The sequence below is a fragment of the Anas platyrhynchos genome, chromosome 4 (assembly GCF_047663525.1).
Source record: "Anas platyrhynchos isolate ZD024472 breed Pekin duck chromosome 4, IASCAAS_PekinDuck_T2T, whole genome shotgun sequence".
Taxonomy (NCBI): Eukaryota; Metazoa; Chordata; class Aves; order Anseriformes; family Anatidae; genus Anas; species Anas platyrhynchos.
Window position 1 is genome coordinate 51,641,578 of NC_092590.1, and position 17,536 is coordinate 51,659,113.

The following is a 17,536-nucleotide window of genomic DNA, read 5'->3' on the forward strand; positions in this document are numbered from 1 at the left end:
TCTCATTGCATCCCAATCCCTATCTTCACTTCGCATACCTAAAGCTGAGAGCTTTAACTACACTGAAGCAGTAAAAGTGCTGGAATGCCCAAATGTCCAGCTTCTCTGCCTTTTTCCTCCAGAAGCAATACAGTTTGCCTTGAATACAGACTTTGTCTATGGGAGGAAGAAGCGTCTTGTGATCAAGGCACCGTGTGCTTGATAAGGGACTTACACCCCCAGGACAGACTCCTGTTCCTCCTCTCTCACAGAGGCACTTTTATTCCTCTGAGCCTGGATACAAAAACGAGTTGCAAAAAAGCAGCTGGGCACTCTGTGATGTTGGGCTGAGTGGACCATTCCCGAGGGCATGAGGCAATCTGAAGCATCTTACCCATCATCCCAAGCCACTCTGCATTCCCTAGCTGAAGCTAAGAGCCTCTACATACACAATGACTGAAGAGGACCAAGCACAGAAACTGTTAGCACAGTGTAACTTAATTGTGCGGTAAAGCCATTAATTCTGCACTGTCGAACAGATATTACATGTTACTTCCCAAGCTTATGGTGCTGTGGCGTAATATTCATTATCACTTCTGCTACTCAACTCCACAGTGTGTTTTTTTTATCAAGGGAAAAAATATAACAAAAACAATCACTGGGAACGATGCACAGTGAATCCTGGGGTTATTCTGGAGGAAAGTAAGAATAGAGAATAAATATGCGTGCTAAGCACTGGACGTCCTGAATAGTGCAGAATGCAGGAGTCTGGTAAAGACCATTAAAATCTGTAATGCAACATGTTTGTCTGTTGGGTTCGTTTTTAAGCTGGCAACAGATAGAAAAAAAAAAAAATACTTCTAAGGGTTTGTAAGGAGAAACAGGGGGGAAAAAATCAAGTTTTATTGTGGACTTGCTTTGGAACAGAATGAGAGACACATTTCCCACTATTAATGCAGGTTCACAGAATTACCATCAATTGCTCAAGAGTTATTTTGATTTTTTTTTCCTTTTTTTTTTCCCTTTATCCAAGGTGCACTTGTACGATCCTGTCACAATGTTTACATAGTGAATAGCATTTTTGAAGAATAACGTAGGAGATGCCATAGAAAGATCAGAATTATGCAGTGTTTAAAACCTGTATTCTTTATCAGACCCTTTCTGTTTTGCCATGCCTCTCCCAAGAAACCTGGAGAGTGCCTGTTATGCTTAGTGTAGCCAATGAAGATCATCTGTGGGTCTCTAGGCTGATTCTGTCTTTTTAAGAAAATTTAAAAAAGAAAAAAAAAACAACAAGATGTACCTTGTACATTAAGCCATAATGTTAAAAAAAAAAAAGTATACAGTGTGATAACTGCTCTGTTTAAGGCAGTATTCAGCGTGAGACATGGAAGTGCAGCTTTGTTTAAAACTGAACAGATACTCAAGGCGCTTTTATGCAAACAGATCAGCCATCTTCTCAATGTTCTTTAGTCTGTAAACTCTCCAGCAATGCCACAGAGAATAAATCTTAAACTCTCAAGATTTAATTGCTTTTGAGGATGTCCACATGTTAAGTTTTTCTGGTTCTTTCACGAGCTCCATCTAATTGCCGTACACCAGAGAAGCCTGAAAAACTAACTCCTCAAGGCTCACTCCTGCAGGTTTTGGTGTCTCCAAAGCTATCAAAAGTTTTCACTTAACTACCTGTGTGCTACAGAAAACAAGTGAAGAGATGAAGATCGAACCTGCAAGAATCACCTCCCAAGCTCGGATGAGTTCATCTGTTGTCTTCCAACACATGACATTAACTTACATTTTTAGAGGCAAGGAAGCTCATGCCCTTTGCCACCTGGTAAGAGAAGCTTAGTAGATCTTCAACATCTAGAGCAAGTTCATCATCTTCCAGCATGGAAAGGGTAACATCCTGATCAGTGTAGGATCCTACACAATATAAACATCAACAGCTTTTGAGCATACCAGGTATAATCATCTAGAAACAGTCTTCTGTTAAACAGATCAGCAATCTGAATAAGCACTACAACTAGAGCCACATAAACAGCTCAAAGCAAAATATAATAGTGACACTTCATTTAAGTGTGGAAAAATAGAAGACTGTAATTTAGCACATTGTTCTTTTTTAAGCCGTCTCATGTTTTTTTTAACTGTCCCCATCCACCAGAGAAGTAACATGAAAAAATCCATAAAGTCTTCTTCTCTACACTCCTAACAGCAATTTTTCACCACTGTACTCACCAGACTTTACTGGTCTTTTTTTATCAGCTTTTGGGGGGACTGCGTATGACACTCCTGGTTTCATGTCCATGTACTCATTGGCAGCATCACTGCAAAGGCAGCAGATGAAAAGAAATATAATTTAGGTAAAAAGACCTCAAAAGCAATCCAAACAGAAAGATAATTACACTGACCTTCTGAATACAATGCTTTAGAGATGATTACAAAAACATGGGCAGTAAAAAAGATGAGAAAAGACTTGTACAGAAAGAGAGGTTTATCAGTACAGATAGCAATGCATCAGGTAAGCAAACAAAACCTTTCCTATGTATACTACTTATATAGACTTCAGTCTCTATAAACTAATGACCCAGTGTTTCACAGGACCTGCTAGGACTTCCTTCTGCTTGGGCCAGTTTCTACTAGCATTTCAGCAACTGAAGTGGCAATTGAAATGCAGAAGACAAATGGTAAAAAATACCAAGTTCAGAGCTTCCTAAGTCTCCGAGTGGATTCACATGTATGTCAAAGAGTCAGCCAAGGCTTGGGAAAGTCATTTGCTATGTGTTTTTTTAAGTTTTCTTATCAATATATACATTGCAACTGTACTAATTTTCATACTGCATGGTTTATAAAGTTAGGCCCCTTTAGAAACGACAGATGCACTTTGGCATTTTTCACTTTCCTGCCATTAGAACTTATACCATAGTCCTTCTTTATCCTGAAGTATCTGCTTAGTTTATGGACAATAAGTACAGCCACATTGCTAACATGGAAAGTAGCTATGAGATCACTGACAGCTTTAGTCACCACCAAACCACAAACACATGTGAAACATTCAGCAGCTGCAACATTACTGTAAATACTAATCCAAGAATTTGGTAAATACCCCCTCATTAATACCTCAATTTACAAAATAAGCCCAAACAGTGATATCCCTGTACTAAGGAGAAGACAGACCTCCTCTATAGCAACTCATAGCTTTGTGTTCATGCTATCTGTGGTACCAACCTCCCTGGTATCACCATCTATCCATGCATTTATTGCCACAGCACAAACAGCTTCACTAGCACTATGCATTGCTGGGAAAAAAGGATTTTATCACCTCCTAAGGGGCTTCCTGGTTGCTTTGTGCCTGCCAACACAGAGTGATGGGCCCACTGGGGCAGTGAACAGACTAAAAATAAAAAATGGGCAGGTATTGTATCAGATCCTAGGTTCTGGAAACTTATGTCTCCCTCACTTTGCAAAAGGAAGGAGTTAGCAGGAAATATGCTTGGAAACGTACTCATAAAGAACTCGGGCTTGATCTAAAACTGAACTGCTAAAAATATACAGATGAAGTAACTGAAAAATAAAAGTACAAGAGCAATCTCTGACATGGGCTGGAGCATCACACAATCCAGTGAGCTACCAGGGGCAGCTTGCCTCTAACACTGTAAGGCACTGTTTTGGTTGTAGAAAGTCGTTTCTGAAGGCAGGAACTTGTGAGAACCCAGAATATTAACACCACAACACTGGGGGGATTGTTATTCAAGCTGCTAAATGAGCACTGCCAATGTTGAACACAGTAATGATAAACACAAATACATATGAAGATTGGAGCCAAGGAGCTGCATGAAATAACTACAGGAAATTTGATAAAGAAGTAAAACACAGAGTGTATACAATGAATTGAGCTCTGTTAGAATAAGCCACCCACTGTACAAATCATCTCTTTAACTAAATTGTTTCCTTACACAGCAAAGAATCTTCAAAGCCTGCTGCATGAAAGACTTCTCCCAGTTTTTCATCCCTAATGAACTTCGATATCCCCTCCTTCTCAATCTCCTGAAAACACAAGTACATTTCAGCAGGTCGCACTTACGCTGAGGGCTCTGCCTGCTGCAAAAGGTTCTCGTAAACAGCTGCGTGTTCTGTGTGTTCTTCATGTTTTGGACAAATAAACGAATCCCGCTTCCGCCTCAGAAAATTTAAGAGATCACCATAGCAGCAGTATTCTGTAATGACCAGTGTGGGTCCTGTAGATGTACGTGAGGTTGAGAAAGCAGGTGAGCATTGTCTTCAAGGCAGAAAACCTTACACAAAGACAGCATTCAGCTAAGCACACAGGCTGGTCTATCAAAGATCACACTGCCTAATGCTGTCTAGACTTGAAAAGTTACAGACAAGCAATCCAGCATCTTCCCTTTCACAGATTATTGTCCAGCTAAAGCTGTGTCACTCCCAATTAATTTTCACCCCCCTCAATAGTATAGCATTGTACAAAAAATTAAACAAATAAGTCTTTTTCTCTTTCTTCATGTGATAATGTGTCTGGCCAGACACATCTGTTTGATTTTGCTCACTTCCTGAAGGAAGTTATTTGTTCCAAACATTCGAGTAATTCAAGCTTCAAACATTAATCCTTTTGATTCACTTCTGTTTACAGTAGAGCTTCACACTCCTTCAGTAATGTTTTGGAAATGATGTAGAGTGTTATATTCCGCAGTATAATAGGAAAAATCATTCAAACAGAACAGCCTGCTGCGACAGAAAACTACACTGCACAAGGTCTTAGAATATTAAAATGAAATCGGAAAGGAGAATCAAGTCATCTCCAGCACGGATGTTTATAGATCAAATATATGTTTTCTGAGTGAATGACTGCAGCTATGGCCCCTGAATATGTAATCATGCTGCATGTTATTTCAACTGTAAGGTTATTCTGTACCACCATTTCCTAACCTCAATAGCTGATTTCCATTTTTCTGCAGTTCATAATTATAGCTTTACTAACAGTGAAAGCAGCGTTTGTGGTGGGATTTGCTCACAGACCCCACATTTCTTCAGCTGTCTGAGACAGATATGCATTCAGGCCAGTGATTCTGGTTTGCTGACTACTTGAAGTTGCTTCATCCTATTTTTAAATCATTAGAAGTGAAAGTGAGAAACACTTTGCCTTTGTCTAAAGCTATGAATTTTTACAAGCTCCTTTTCCTTGAAAAAAGGAAGCAAGATATGTTCTTACAGAACAAAGTTCTTACAGAAGAACTTACAGAAGAGCAAGTTCTTCTGTAAGGAACAACACCATTTTTCATACTCAAAAGCATATAAGTTAAAAATATGTGACAGCATCACTCAGTATTGACACTTCAGCTATTTTGTAGCTTTCATTATATATGAAAACAAATTTTTAAAAGTTTATTGTTTATATTTATTTTTAAAGTTATTGAATATAAAATACTTGGGTTGTGCAATGCTTCATTTTGGAAACTTTTTCTCAACTTTCGAGTACTTAAACTCCAGTGGTGCATTAACAGATACACTTGCATTCTATTTGAAAGACTAGAAGATCTGTTAAAAGACTTTTGACTTTTCAGTCAAAAGACTGGAAGACTCTACAAGGTATGGCTGCTGATTTCCCCCTGAATACCAGCAAGTTTTATCTTTTCCCGTTCCTGAGAAAGTGTGGTGGAGGAAAAAACCTTAAGTTATACGTTTTGTCACCTCTCAGCGAACTTCATTTTTAGCTGCAGCTACAGTGGTCTTGTCACTGTTAGCAGGATGAGCCTAAAACCTAGATTCAGGAATTCACAGATGATAGTCGTGATGATCTGCAACCTGCCTAAGGAAGACACGTATTTAAGATTTCTATACTTAGCAGCACTGAATTCATCTTTGTAAGGTTCTTCCTTCTGACAATAAAAAAGGAGTACAAATAATCAATATCCGCTGATAACCCTACCTCCAATAGTGCAAGCTCCAAGTAGATTCACGATATTAATGTGGTTACCAAGGTAACTGAGAACTTTTAGCTCTGACATCAAGGCTTCTCTTTCTGTTAAATGGGCGCTTGCTGCAAAGCAAAACGCAATGTTCAGTAAATAGCACACCTACCAGAAGGAAGTTAGAAAAAATTGGGCAGTGTACTACAGCAACTTACGTTTTAACATTTTTACTGCTACTGTCATTGCGGCATCAGATTTAAATAGACCGTAAGCAGTGGCTTCTACAACTTTTCCAAAAGCTCCAGCACCAAGGGTTTTGCCTAATAAAGAAAAAAAAAAAATCTTTACAAGAACTTGGAGCATTTCTTCCTGAAGGGTTCAGCATTTTATTTTATGATATTAGAGAAGATAGTGTATATACACCTGCTTGCTTTTTGTCCCCAGGTAAGCATGAGCAATTATCGCTATTTGCATTCCTGCACATCTTTTTGACAAAACCATGCTGTGTTTAACCGAAGTCTCATATGAGACTTGAAGGTTTCACCTTGCAGATGAAGTTAAATAAATATAAACTAACCAAAACTCAACCGGTTTCTAGGAAATTCCCATTTGTGATCATAAGGAAGCTGTGTTGGGTCTATGTAAACATAGTTGTTTCCATTTATTTCTTCAACAACTTTCCACTGAACTTCATATTTGGGTTTCTGAAAAGGAAAGAGAACGGCTGTCACTCCTGAAGCTTCCCCAGGCAGCTCCCACACTTTAACAACTCAGGCAGAGGAGCTGCTGATTTTACCTGCAAATATATGTACACCAGGATCATGACTATGATGCACATCAGTCCAGCAGCAACTCCAAATGCGATTAGTAAAGGTGTGAAAAGGGTATGGGTACGGATTTGCTCTGGAAAGAAACAGAGAAAATTCTGCTTGAATACCAAGCATAAGAAACTAAATTTAAAATAATCAGGTGAAAAAGCTTTCCTCGATTCTTTCTTATGAAACACAGTCTGGGGCTTCCATTTTCCCAGATGCACTCCATGTCCCTCAGAGCCACTTCTCCTGAATGACAGTGCTGGCCAGAACTGGCACAGAAACCACGCGGCGTGCTTCCTAAAGAGCCTCAGCTTCGCCAGCTCAGGAGGCACAACACTGAGATCAATTAAAGTGTGATTACAGTCAGCTTAGGGCACAGAAAGAAGCTTGTTAAGGGGACTTTTCCTAAGTCCTAATTTCTCTTCCTCTCTCTCCCCCCCCCCAACCCCAAGTGTGATCTCTACAACCTAGTCTTTAAAAGCAGATGTTGTACAGAGTAGTGAAAGAATACTGTTCTACCTCAAGTCTGGCTTATTTGTTTATATGTTGTATCTGGCTATAACAGGGAAAAAAAGAAGCAGCAGAACACGTGATTTTTTTTCCAAAGCAAGTAAAGATTTACAAACATATTTCAAGTCATCTGTGTTCTAGTGTGTTTTTTTTTTTTTTTTCTTAACAAACCCACAAATACTGCTACAAAACTCATAAGGCACTTCTGCAGTACATTGCTGTTACTCCTTTTACAAAAGCAGGGCCCTTAGGCTCCAGTCAAGATTGGGACCACATTTTCCTGAGACGCGGTAAAAAACATATAAGAATGCAGACTTTTCTTGAAAGAGATGATGGCTAAAACAAAGACAGGAAGAGAAAAAGGGATAGAGAGAAGGCAGCCTGGTGCCATGCTGCAGGTGCTTTGCCCCTGTGCCAGATCATGCTGCAGAGGCAGGAGAAAACGGCTAACTACTGCTTGGTAGTTTTGAAGCAGCAAACATACAATACCAGAATATTAACTGAGAAGTGAAAGCAATACTTTGGCAGGCAGAACATGTACTGTAATATATTATCATATACTGAGCCACAGTACCATCTACATTATTATGGCAAAAGCAACGCACTTAAAAGATGAATTCTTGCATGACAGAAAGGGCTGAACAGCACCAGCATTAACCATTCTTTCATGTTCACTGCCTTGTTCACTCCAGACAATACCTTTAATAGCGAAGTTGAAGAAAGCAGAGCTCTTGTCACCATTGCTGGAAGCCTCGCAGCAGACGGTGCCAGTGCTCCTGAACATGCTGGCGTTAATGGTGCTCTCAACCAGGATCCGCTCGAAGGAAGGCACTGAGGAATTTGTGTAACTGATTTTCACGTCCATGGGGGATATTGTTGGTGAATCAAAATACCTGGGGAAAACAACAGTGACAATTACCTGCTGTGGACTGCTGCTTGGAATGAATGACAGGGCCTGCTGTGAAGGCAGATAGTTACAACCAGACCACCAGGTAATTATACCACACTACTCCACAAAGGGACTGAGATGGAGATCTTACCCTCAAAACCCAGCCTGCTCACAACTCTCCTTGTCTTCTATGTAGTGGATGAAACTTATAAAACAAGCTAAGTGGAAACCATGAGGTCTTTGCATTTGCTGTTGAGTAGGGAAACACACAGGTGTGTAAGTCCACCATGGGTTTTGTAACCATAAATTCTGCATCTCCAGTTTCAGCTTTAAGCAGTTGTGGTCCATCTCCTACTCTTGAACACTTTCCTCAGGCATTGCTTTATTACAGCACAAAAAAATCCATGAAAAACCCATGATGCACCTACAACACCACCAAGCTTATATGCAGCCAGTTTTGTTCTTTCAAGATGCTGCTAGTTAAACTAGTCAGAAGTCTGCATCCCTTTTTAAAAATTAATTGCAATGTTAACAATGTCACATATTCACTATATGAGCACACATTACAAAAATTAGGATAATTATTTTAGGCATAAAACAAATTATGCAGGTAGGAGACATGACTTGCTAGTATGAGATCTGCAAGCACAGTGGAAGTCAACAAAAATCTTAAAATGTGCTTCACAAATGCTCACTTCACAGTGAAACTGTACTGTCTTTTTAGAAGCATGGCAACTAGACATCAGGTTTTATTCATAATAACTCCAGACTTGTTTACTTGTCATATGCTTCATGTGAATAGAAATCTAATTACTTTATGTCTTGAAAAATTATATCATTACACAATAAGACGAAAGATAACAGCCATATTCACAAGTGATTCTGTGATTGTCATTCTGTGAAATTGCATTGAGAATGTGTGCCATTTGGGGCCAAACTGATAAAAACCTTAGCTAGCCTGCAACAGAGAGAAAATTTGGCTTTTATTTTTCCTCAGCAGAAAATGTTGATTATTCCCTCTTCAACGTTGGAATACAAAGGGGAGTAATGAAATGTACTGCTCCCTTCCCCTCAAACCACTGCAAATAATGCAATACCTAAAATGATGAAAACAGTGATGCAATGTAACAGTTACCAAGTAATTTTTAAAGTCCTAATTTTTAATTATAAGTTGTGTATGTGGCATGTAGAGTCATTTCTGGAAGCTCTGATTACTTAACTCACCTCTGCTCAGTTCCTTGGCAAAAATACCAGTATATGGTAGGGGCTGGGAACCCAGCTGCTACACACTGGAGAACGCCATTGCTGAGAATATCCAAAGTGAGAATCTCTGGTTTTGCTGCAACAAACACAAACGAGAGTCACATTTTTATGGGAACACAGAATTTGAGATGCCACGTGCTCATCACCCTAGCAACTTGTGTGCATTATCACCCACGGAGTCAGGTGAACTGAGCTTCCCACGGCAAAGGGCATCCAGGCCTGAACTGGTGTTCTGTGTCACTGGGAAAATTTCAGTTCTTACACTGAATGCATGGGCTGGATTTCAGAACACCTAACCTCCACCATGCATTGGGGTTGATGAAAGATCCTGAAACAGCAGAGCCCAGAGTTTAAGAAAACAAAGACGCATTTGTTTTGGAACAAGAAGGCAGTTCCAGTTCCTGCAGAGGATGACTTTACCAGCCTCTAAAAAGACAGTTTGTCCACAGTTGTACTAAATGGGTCAAACCGCATCTCTTCTGCGTCTGCTCTCTTTATCAAATATTACCAGCACAGCCCGAAAAGGAACTGCAGTGCAATGCAACCAGTACCTGTCCCCGTCCCCACAGAAGGCATCCCAGTAAAACACCAATACCAAAATGCCCAACCGGCTCACTTTCTGAAATGCTGCATGTAGAGAAAGCTCATATTTGACTGACTACATTAGCTGTCCAAGCAATAATTCATGATTGCTGTGGTAGTTTACGAAGCTGCCTGGTTCCTCATGCCATGATGCTGCCTTCAGGCCACGACAACATCTACTTGGTTCTGGCAAATATTAGAAAGGTGTATTTCTTGGGAAACTTGAATTAGAAGCTTTATCTCCCATAGCTATCTTAGCTTCCTTGCAAATTATGTTAAAAATAAAGTTAATGGTAAAACCAGAGTGTATTCCAAAGATGTTGCTCACCTGGTACAAATTAATAGCCCATTATTAGTTAATAAAACTTTACAAAATATAAGATGAACTTCTAATGTTCTAGAAAGTTGCGAGGTTGTATTGATGACAGTGGAAGACAGATGATTTATTTCAGATAAAATCCACACGCAAAGACTGCATGGTGTTAGTTTTTAATGAATATTCTACTCACTGATTAAATTAGAGGCAATAAAACACACGTATACTCTCAATCACGTAGCATCTCCTCATGACTCATGTTACAGGAACCGAATGTTCTTTCGTTTCTAAATCCAAATGTTGTGTTTTATGCAAACCACCCAGAACCGAACATTGTTGCAAAATGTTGAGATGGGTTTTCAACATTACTCATTTGGTGCAGAACTTTCTGATAGCACGCAGCATCGTACACAGTTTTAGCATTCAGGGAATATACATAATTCAGCTTTCTGAAGCTTCTACCAACATGGTTAAATTGTGAAATTGTAATTAGCCATGTGCAAACAGTTTGTTTAGGTATACGCTATGTGTTAGGCAACGTTACAACATGATAAAACTCTGGCTGTGCGTCTGTCCCAGCACCTGTAGCACTTTCTTAAAAATGTCTTGAACCTCTAATCCCGCTGGGTTTATGAATTGCTTTTCAGCTCTTATTAATGTTGATTCTGAATGCAGCAAAGACTCATAAGAGGTCATTTCTGTTTTAACTCAGTGCTCTGTATGACAACATAGTGGAATCAATTGCTTTTTATTACCAACTTCTTCATCATTTAGCACAGAGAAATAAATGTCTACAAAATAACATTTAACAGGTATTGTCTATTATCACAGCCAGAGAGCTTTCCTCCTGCAGTCACATTTTCTGGACTGGATTGAATCTTTTTGTAGTATCATGGTGACTCCTTGTTTGCTCACTGCATATTGCAATGACAAGAAAAATGTTGATCTTGGTTTCACGTGATCTCTAGTGCCATGACCAGTTTTCTCCTTGCAGCATGAGTCCCAACCGCACAGATAGTATTTTGTTGACTATAATTAAATCCAGATATTATTTTGCACTAAATGCAGAGATACAAGTTTGAAGATTCCTCCACTAATTGCTAGATGCACAGTATCTTGCCACTCTGGAGATTTCTACAATTTCTTAATTGTAACTCAGTTCAGCATGCTGCTTGTCAAGTTGTAATTTTCTTTTTGGCTCCTAATGTCAGAGCTCCTTCCTTCCCTACTTTATGTCACACTTACTATGACTGACTACATTTTATTTTAGCAATTTAGTATTGTTTCAGATTAGCATATGCGATTGCTAAATGTGTTTAAATGAAAAGCAACTATTTCTGCACAGGGTTTTTCATGTCTTTCAGCAAATGCTTCAGCATCGATTTGTGTTTACGTGAAGATATCCTCCTGATTATGAATCCTGTTTTACCTGTTTGATTGCTTTCTGCTGATTACATGCCCGAGCCAGACTTGTAAACACCAGAAGCTAGATCGCAGCTTATGCAAAATCCCAACTGACAACAATGCCAGGTCACAACACATGATTAGACCAGTACCTGGCCCACCCACACGACTCTCCTGTGGTAGTTACTCTATTTCAAAAAAGATGTTATATTGCTGTGCAGTTTGGGTTCCATACCTGAACAATGAGCGTTTTACATGCTACTGAAAACAGGAGGTTATTTTTCCTAAAAAATGAACCCTCAGAAGAATCAATCTGTTTCATCTCCTCTTTTCAAAATGAAAAAGATATTTGCAGTAGTTGCATCAAAATGCCAAAAGAAACTCTTTCTGAGTCAAGTGTATCAAATCTGTTTCAGCAGTGTCTGTAGTCAGCCACGGCCACACTGAATGGTAAACAGGGCTCTACTGAGATGGCTTCAATGCCCTCATTGTATCCCAAGGCTGATCTTACTGCTTACAAGACCAGTAGCTGAAGCAAGGAAGGAGACCTAAACGCTGATGGTTGCACAGACAAGCCATTCAGAAGAACTACATCACAAACATTCTCTCCTGCCACTGCCATACTGATTCACGGTGTTGCTCCTAGCCTGGTTTCCTAGCCACGACCCACAGGGCTTTCAGCCTTTTATCAAGTAGGAGATTCCTCAAAAGCAGCAGCAGCATGGAGCTCTGCACTGAGAACTGACAGCTGATGGTGACGAACCTGTATTTTTTTATTTTTTTAAATGGTATTTTGCCCAGACTGCTCCTGAGTAGCCTGAAGAGCCCACAGCCCTTTGCTCCAAGCACGTGTATGATGCCACTGATTGGAACACATCATCCAGCCTCAAGGGAACTGATGGCTTCATGGGCAGCCTGCAATTTCTTCCATTCCTGCACAGAAACTAAACTTCTTGCTCAGCACCATGCTCAACTATGCTGTACAATAGTAGAATTCCCCCTTGTGACTATGACCCACTCCTACCCAAGGTGGCAAAGGATATTTGAAGTTGCCAGCACCCTCAACTCAGAAATCATAGCTAGGGAACTGAAATGTACAACACCACAAATGACATTCATAGAGAAAAAGAAATGCCATGTTCTAAAAGGAGCCCAAGTGGCATTTCTAGACCCAAACTACAGCATTGCAAATATTGACACTACAAATGTTGAACTTCAATGATAATTAGGCAGAATTCAGAAAGTAGTATCCAGAATTTTATGCATTTGTGAAGTCTCAATGGTCCTCTGCATCAGCCCATGCCCAGAGAAGGATCTATTACTGCTAAAGCACTTCAATGGCGTATTTGCAGCACATCCACTCATTTCCTACATATTTCATTGTCCTAGGCTTGAAAGCACCACTGTCTACCTTGCCTTAGTTTCTCCTCTTTGCCCTCAGTCCCCTCCTTAAGCTTTGCCTTTAGTAGCTGCCAATATTTGTCTGCTGAGAGTGTGAAATTCTCTGACAGGATGGTTCTGCTACGAAGGATGGAGTTTCCTGGACGTTTCATTTAATTCATTCTGAAGTTCAGCTTTTGTCCTGAAGAATGCTTCTTGGAACTGAGACCGATGCTTTTTATTTTTTTACAAGCATATAAAGACGACAGCATGTGCGTTTGTAAAGCTACACAGATTTCTCTAAAACAATGGAGATGTATATTATTATGCAGATGTATTTAGATACCAAAAGGCACAAGTGAATAATTCTTCTGTCAAGTTTTCAAACTTCACATCCAACTCAAACAATTTAAAGAAAATTAATAGCTTATCTTGGCTGCCAAAAATGCAAATTATATGTATACATATAAACTCTGTATATCCTGATCCATGTTACATTATCAAAGTTTTATGGTCCATGCTCATTTCTGAGACCATCTTTCCAGGTGTTATAGTTTTTTTCCTGTGTAAACTATCTATCTGCTCTCCAGTAACCTCTGGAATACATTTGCCAGAATGTAAGGTCATGCTGGATTGTAGGTGGATTTGTGTAAGTACTCTGCACTTTTATATCTTGACATTTAAATAGTTTTGCAGCATGTGCTTCACTTCAGAAAGCCTCTCATATGCTGAACCACACTGTGACATCTTGTGCATACATTATGTTGTATAAAATACAATGACTGTGATAATGAAATATTTCAGACTGTTCACTTTACTTACTCTTCACATAGACATTAAATGTTACAGAGGAGCTGGCATCTGAATTGGACACAAAAAATGTGTAAATGCCTCCCTCTGTTCCTTTTAATCGTGTAAGGTGAAGTTCACTTGTATAACTGTAAAGAAAAAGAAATCATTAGTGATGCTCACAACCTAAAGTCAATGGGGAATTGACAGGGAATTGTTGCACAAAAAGCTAAGGTGGGAATTATTAGTGAACTCTTTTCTCCTGCCTACACCATCCATACAGACACACTTACAATGAATTATCATCCCTTTTGCCCCTAGCACTCAAGACTACTTTTTTTTTTTCCCCATGAGATTTTTGGAGGACCAGGACTCCAGAAAGAAACAGTGCATGGCAGAAATAAAAGCATAAACTTTTGTCCGGAGCATTGTGCTCAACTGTGGTGGTGGAGGGTGTCTCCACACACAAACTTTTAATTCCCCAACTTATTGAGCAACAATGATATCTCGTAGGTGAGTTGTGAGGCAGACTGGTCTCTCAGAGGGTGTGCTTAACTCAACACTGCTTCATACCCAGGGTAGCAAGACTTCACACCCATTACTGTGGTAAGCCACGTGTAAGGCAAGACCTTTTAAAACACAATTTTCTTGCCATCTACATTTTCATATTTCCAGAACAGACTCTAGTTTGCTGTTTCAAAGGGAAATTGATAGCACTTAAAGCCATTCTTATTACCTGTTATTGCCCACAGTCTTGAACTTGACATAATGGTCCGATGAATTCTGCAGTGTTTCATTCATGTACATCCAGACTTCTTCCTTCGGTTTTGGATATGCCTCATATTCAACTGTTAAATTTCCATTTTGTCCTGCATTTATATCTATTGTGGTATTCATTGTTGCAAGCAAACGGACAAATCCTTTAGCTGATGGTCATAATAGGAAAAGAAAAACAATTTCAGGGCCATTTAGGAGATTGCCACTACTCTAACCACACTTACGCTACTTCAAGATCAGTGATCAAATGTCCAACTGTGAAACGGGAAACCTTATCTACAAAGCAGAACTTCAACCTTCACCTGCTAAAACCAAGACCACTAGCTATATATAGCAATGAGGCACACAACTTAAAGCAGTCTTGTATGCTTTAACAGAAAGAATTCCATCTCCTGGTGATAAATACCCTTTATTTGCTCTTGGAAAAATGCAAGCACATGCTTGATTCTACTCAAGTGTTTACATTTTTCAAAAAATCAGTCACTAACTTTATGGAATGGAAGAAACAGTAAAAAAGGCAAGATAAATTGATCATTTATGACAATATAGTACAGTATTTAATGATTCTTTGTCAAGTATAATTAAGGACGACGTTACAAATGAAGCTATTAAAAACTGTAATTAGAGAAAAATGTACTACGTCGAAAGGCCTGGATAGCGATTGTCTTAAACTAAGGCATTTCTGTTCATCTACTGCTGGGTCTTAATCTTTTCTTTGGCAGATACCATTTATCACTGGGTAGTTCTGTTCCAGAGTATCATGTGGAGCAGCAGCATCCTTACTGCAGTGGCTTTAATTTCATTAATAAACTCGTCAGCTTCAGGATTATTCACTTTGAAAGACAAATTTTTCAGTCCTTTTACAAAAATTCATGTGGGAATTACCAGTTTGACAGACAGACTACAATGACAAGGAAACATATTTCCTGGGAATGCTTGAATTTAGCCCCCAAATCAATCTCAGATCTCTGCCTCTCTCCACTTTCCAGTGATCAAACTGCTGTGGCCAGCTGGGCACCTGAGCTCATGAAAACAGAAGGCAACGGGCCTTGGTGAAAGCATATGGAGCTGACAGAGCACTTGACAGATGCTTCCGAGAAGAAAGGAAGACATACACTCATATCATAGCAAGCAGGTATGATACAAAGTATGCTCTATTGTCAAAAAGGAAAAAAAGAAAAGGTTTTAAATCTGGAAATTTAAGATTTTTAGTCCCTTTGAGACCTTTTTTCTATTTTCTGTGCAAGCACAGTGTCGCCTATGCAACCCATATTCAAAACTATGCCCAAGAGAGTGCAAAAAACCTTTTTATAATCATGCTGTCAATGCCCAAAACAAAGTTCTATAAACAGTTTATAGTTAGATAAACCATTTTTTATAAAAGTAACTAAAACATTCACCAAAATACCACTATTTCTTAGAAATCTTTTTGCTAACATTAAAGCCGCAGTGATTTAGATTCTGATACAATCCAGTATGTTCTATACACCACTTCCCATGATCCTGGGAGCTGGCACGGTTTAGATAAATATAGTCAACTTGACAATGAACGGTGAAAGGAATCCAGGAGACAGAGTTTATTTTATTTTAGGTCAAATTTGAGAGGGTGAGGGGAGAGAAGTATCTTGAAAATGAAATATTCCAGCTTTTCTCTGGCTTTTTTTTTTTTTTTTTTTTTTTTTTTTTACTAAGTACAAACTGTTTTTTACTAAATACAAACTTGTTGCTTTATTTTTTTACATTTTATAATGCTGTGCTTTATTTTACTCACATGACTTTCCAAAGTCAACCCTTTTTAAAACCACATTTGCATGTGCAGTAGTCTTTAGAATTCCTCTAGTTAAGAACTTCCCTCCTTTTATAATAAAAGCTTTCACATTATTCTCCTTGGGGAAAAGATTTTCTTTCATACTTAACACTGTTTCACTCTTTGACATATGAATCTAATCTCTTTAGTAAAAAAAAAAAAAAAAATTAGGAAAACACGTTAAGAGCCCTACCCCCTCAAATGTTGTAGCAAGGTTAAGTGCACTCAAACCTCCTCAGCTATGCTGGAGATTTGACCCACAGAGATCAAGTGCTTCTGTTTTCTTTAAGTTATTGGGAAAGCAAAACAGCCTATAGTGCAGGGGTATTTGTGCACCAGAAAAGCAAATTTGGTAAGGAAGAGAATACAAGGCCTGGCACGCAAAGAACAGAGCAGTCTCAGTTGTCCTCGGTTGCTATATCCTTGAAAGGTGAGGAATTTAAAGTATTTTAGCAAACTACCCAGACTCGGTCAGAATTATCAAGCATATGTCCTTAATTAGACTATCAAATTAGCACTTTTGGCAGCCATAAAAATTCAAAGGCCTGGTGTATCATACACACTAACATACAGCAGCTGAGATCTACATGAGTCCGTTATTAAACCAGGAGAGGAGGCGACTTCGCTCACTGTTGAGAGACATTATCCCAAGCCTAAGGAAGTGATGGATGGTGGATTTACAATGGTGGCGAGCTCCAAAGCAATTTTCGTGCTGCCTATGCACACTTCAGTGTTCCTCATTGCATTATTTTAAATAGAGATACATATATAACTTCTCCCACGTAAAAAAACATTGACGTGCCGATGTCAGCGAAATTTCCAGCGCTTGGAAGGCAGGTACTGAAGATACGCTTTGTGCTTGTGCTGCCAAATTACTAAAGCGTAGGGATAGTACCACGCAAAGGTAAATTACTTGCTTCATTAAGACTGGATTAAATTTAAAATTAAACCAGAAAGGATGAGAAAAACCAGAGAGATGGAAACAGTGTTGGGTGGTTGTTCTAATACCGCAATCCAATCACATGCAAAGTGCTACAGAAATTAAAGTAGTCGCACACTCCATAGCCCTTCCTGAACCATTTCAGTATGATACCAGTCTGC

The 17,536-nt window shown here is 39.2% G+C and overlaps 1 protein-coding gene across 2 annotated transcripts in view; it reads right to left on the minus strand.

Annotated features, from left to right (window-relative positions):
- KIT (KIT proto-oncogene, receptor tyrosine kinase) overlaps positions 1–17,536 on the minus strand; it is a 53,999-nt gene that overhangs the window by 7,949 nt on the left and 28,514 nt on the right. For both annotated transcript variants that reach the window (XM_038178686.2, XM_013093148.5), the window contains 11 exons: positions 14,588–14,777; positions 13,885–14,000; positions 9,342–9,456; positions 7,928–8,121; positions 6,700–6,806; positions 6,481–6,607; positions 6,119–6,223; positions 5,921–6,031; positions 4,061–4,214; positions 2,215–2,303; positions 1,775–1,902 (listed from right to left, as the gene is read on the minus strand). In XM_038178686.2, the coding sequence (XP_038034614.1) occupies positions 1,775–1,902; positions 2,215–2,303; positions 4,061–4,214; positions 5,921–6,031; positions 6,119–6,223; positions 6,481–6,607; positions 6,700–6,806; positions 7,928–8,121; positions 9,342–9,456; positions 13,885–14,000; positions 14,588–14,777 (1,436 nt within the window). The remainder of the gene's footprint in view (positions 1–1,774; positions 1,903–2,214; positions 2,304–4,060; positions 4,215–5,920; positions 6,032–6,118; positions 6,224–6,480; positions 6,608–6,699; positions 6,807–7,927; positions 8,122–9,341; positions 9,457–13,884; positions 14,001–14,587; positions 14,778–17,536) is intronic.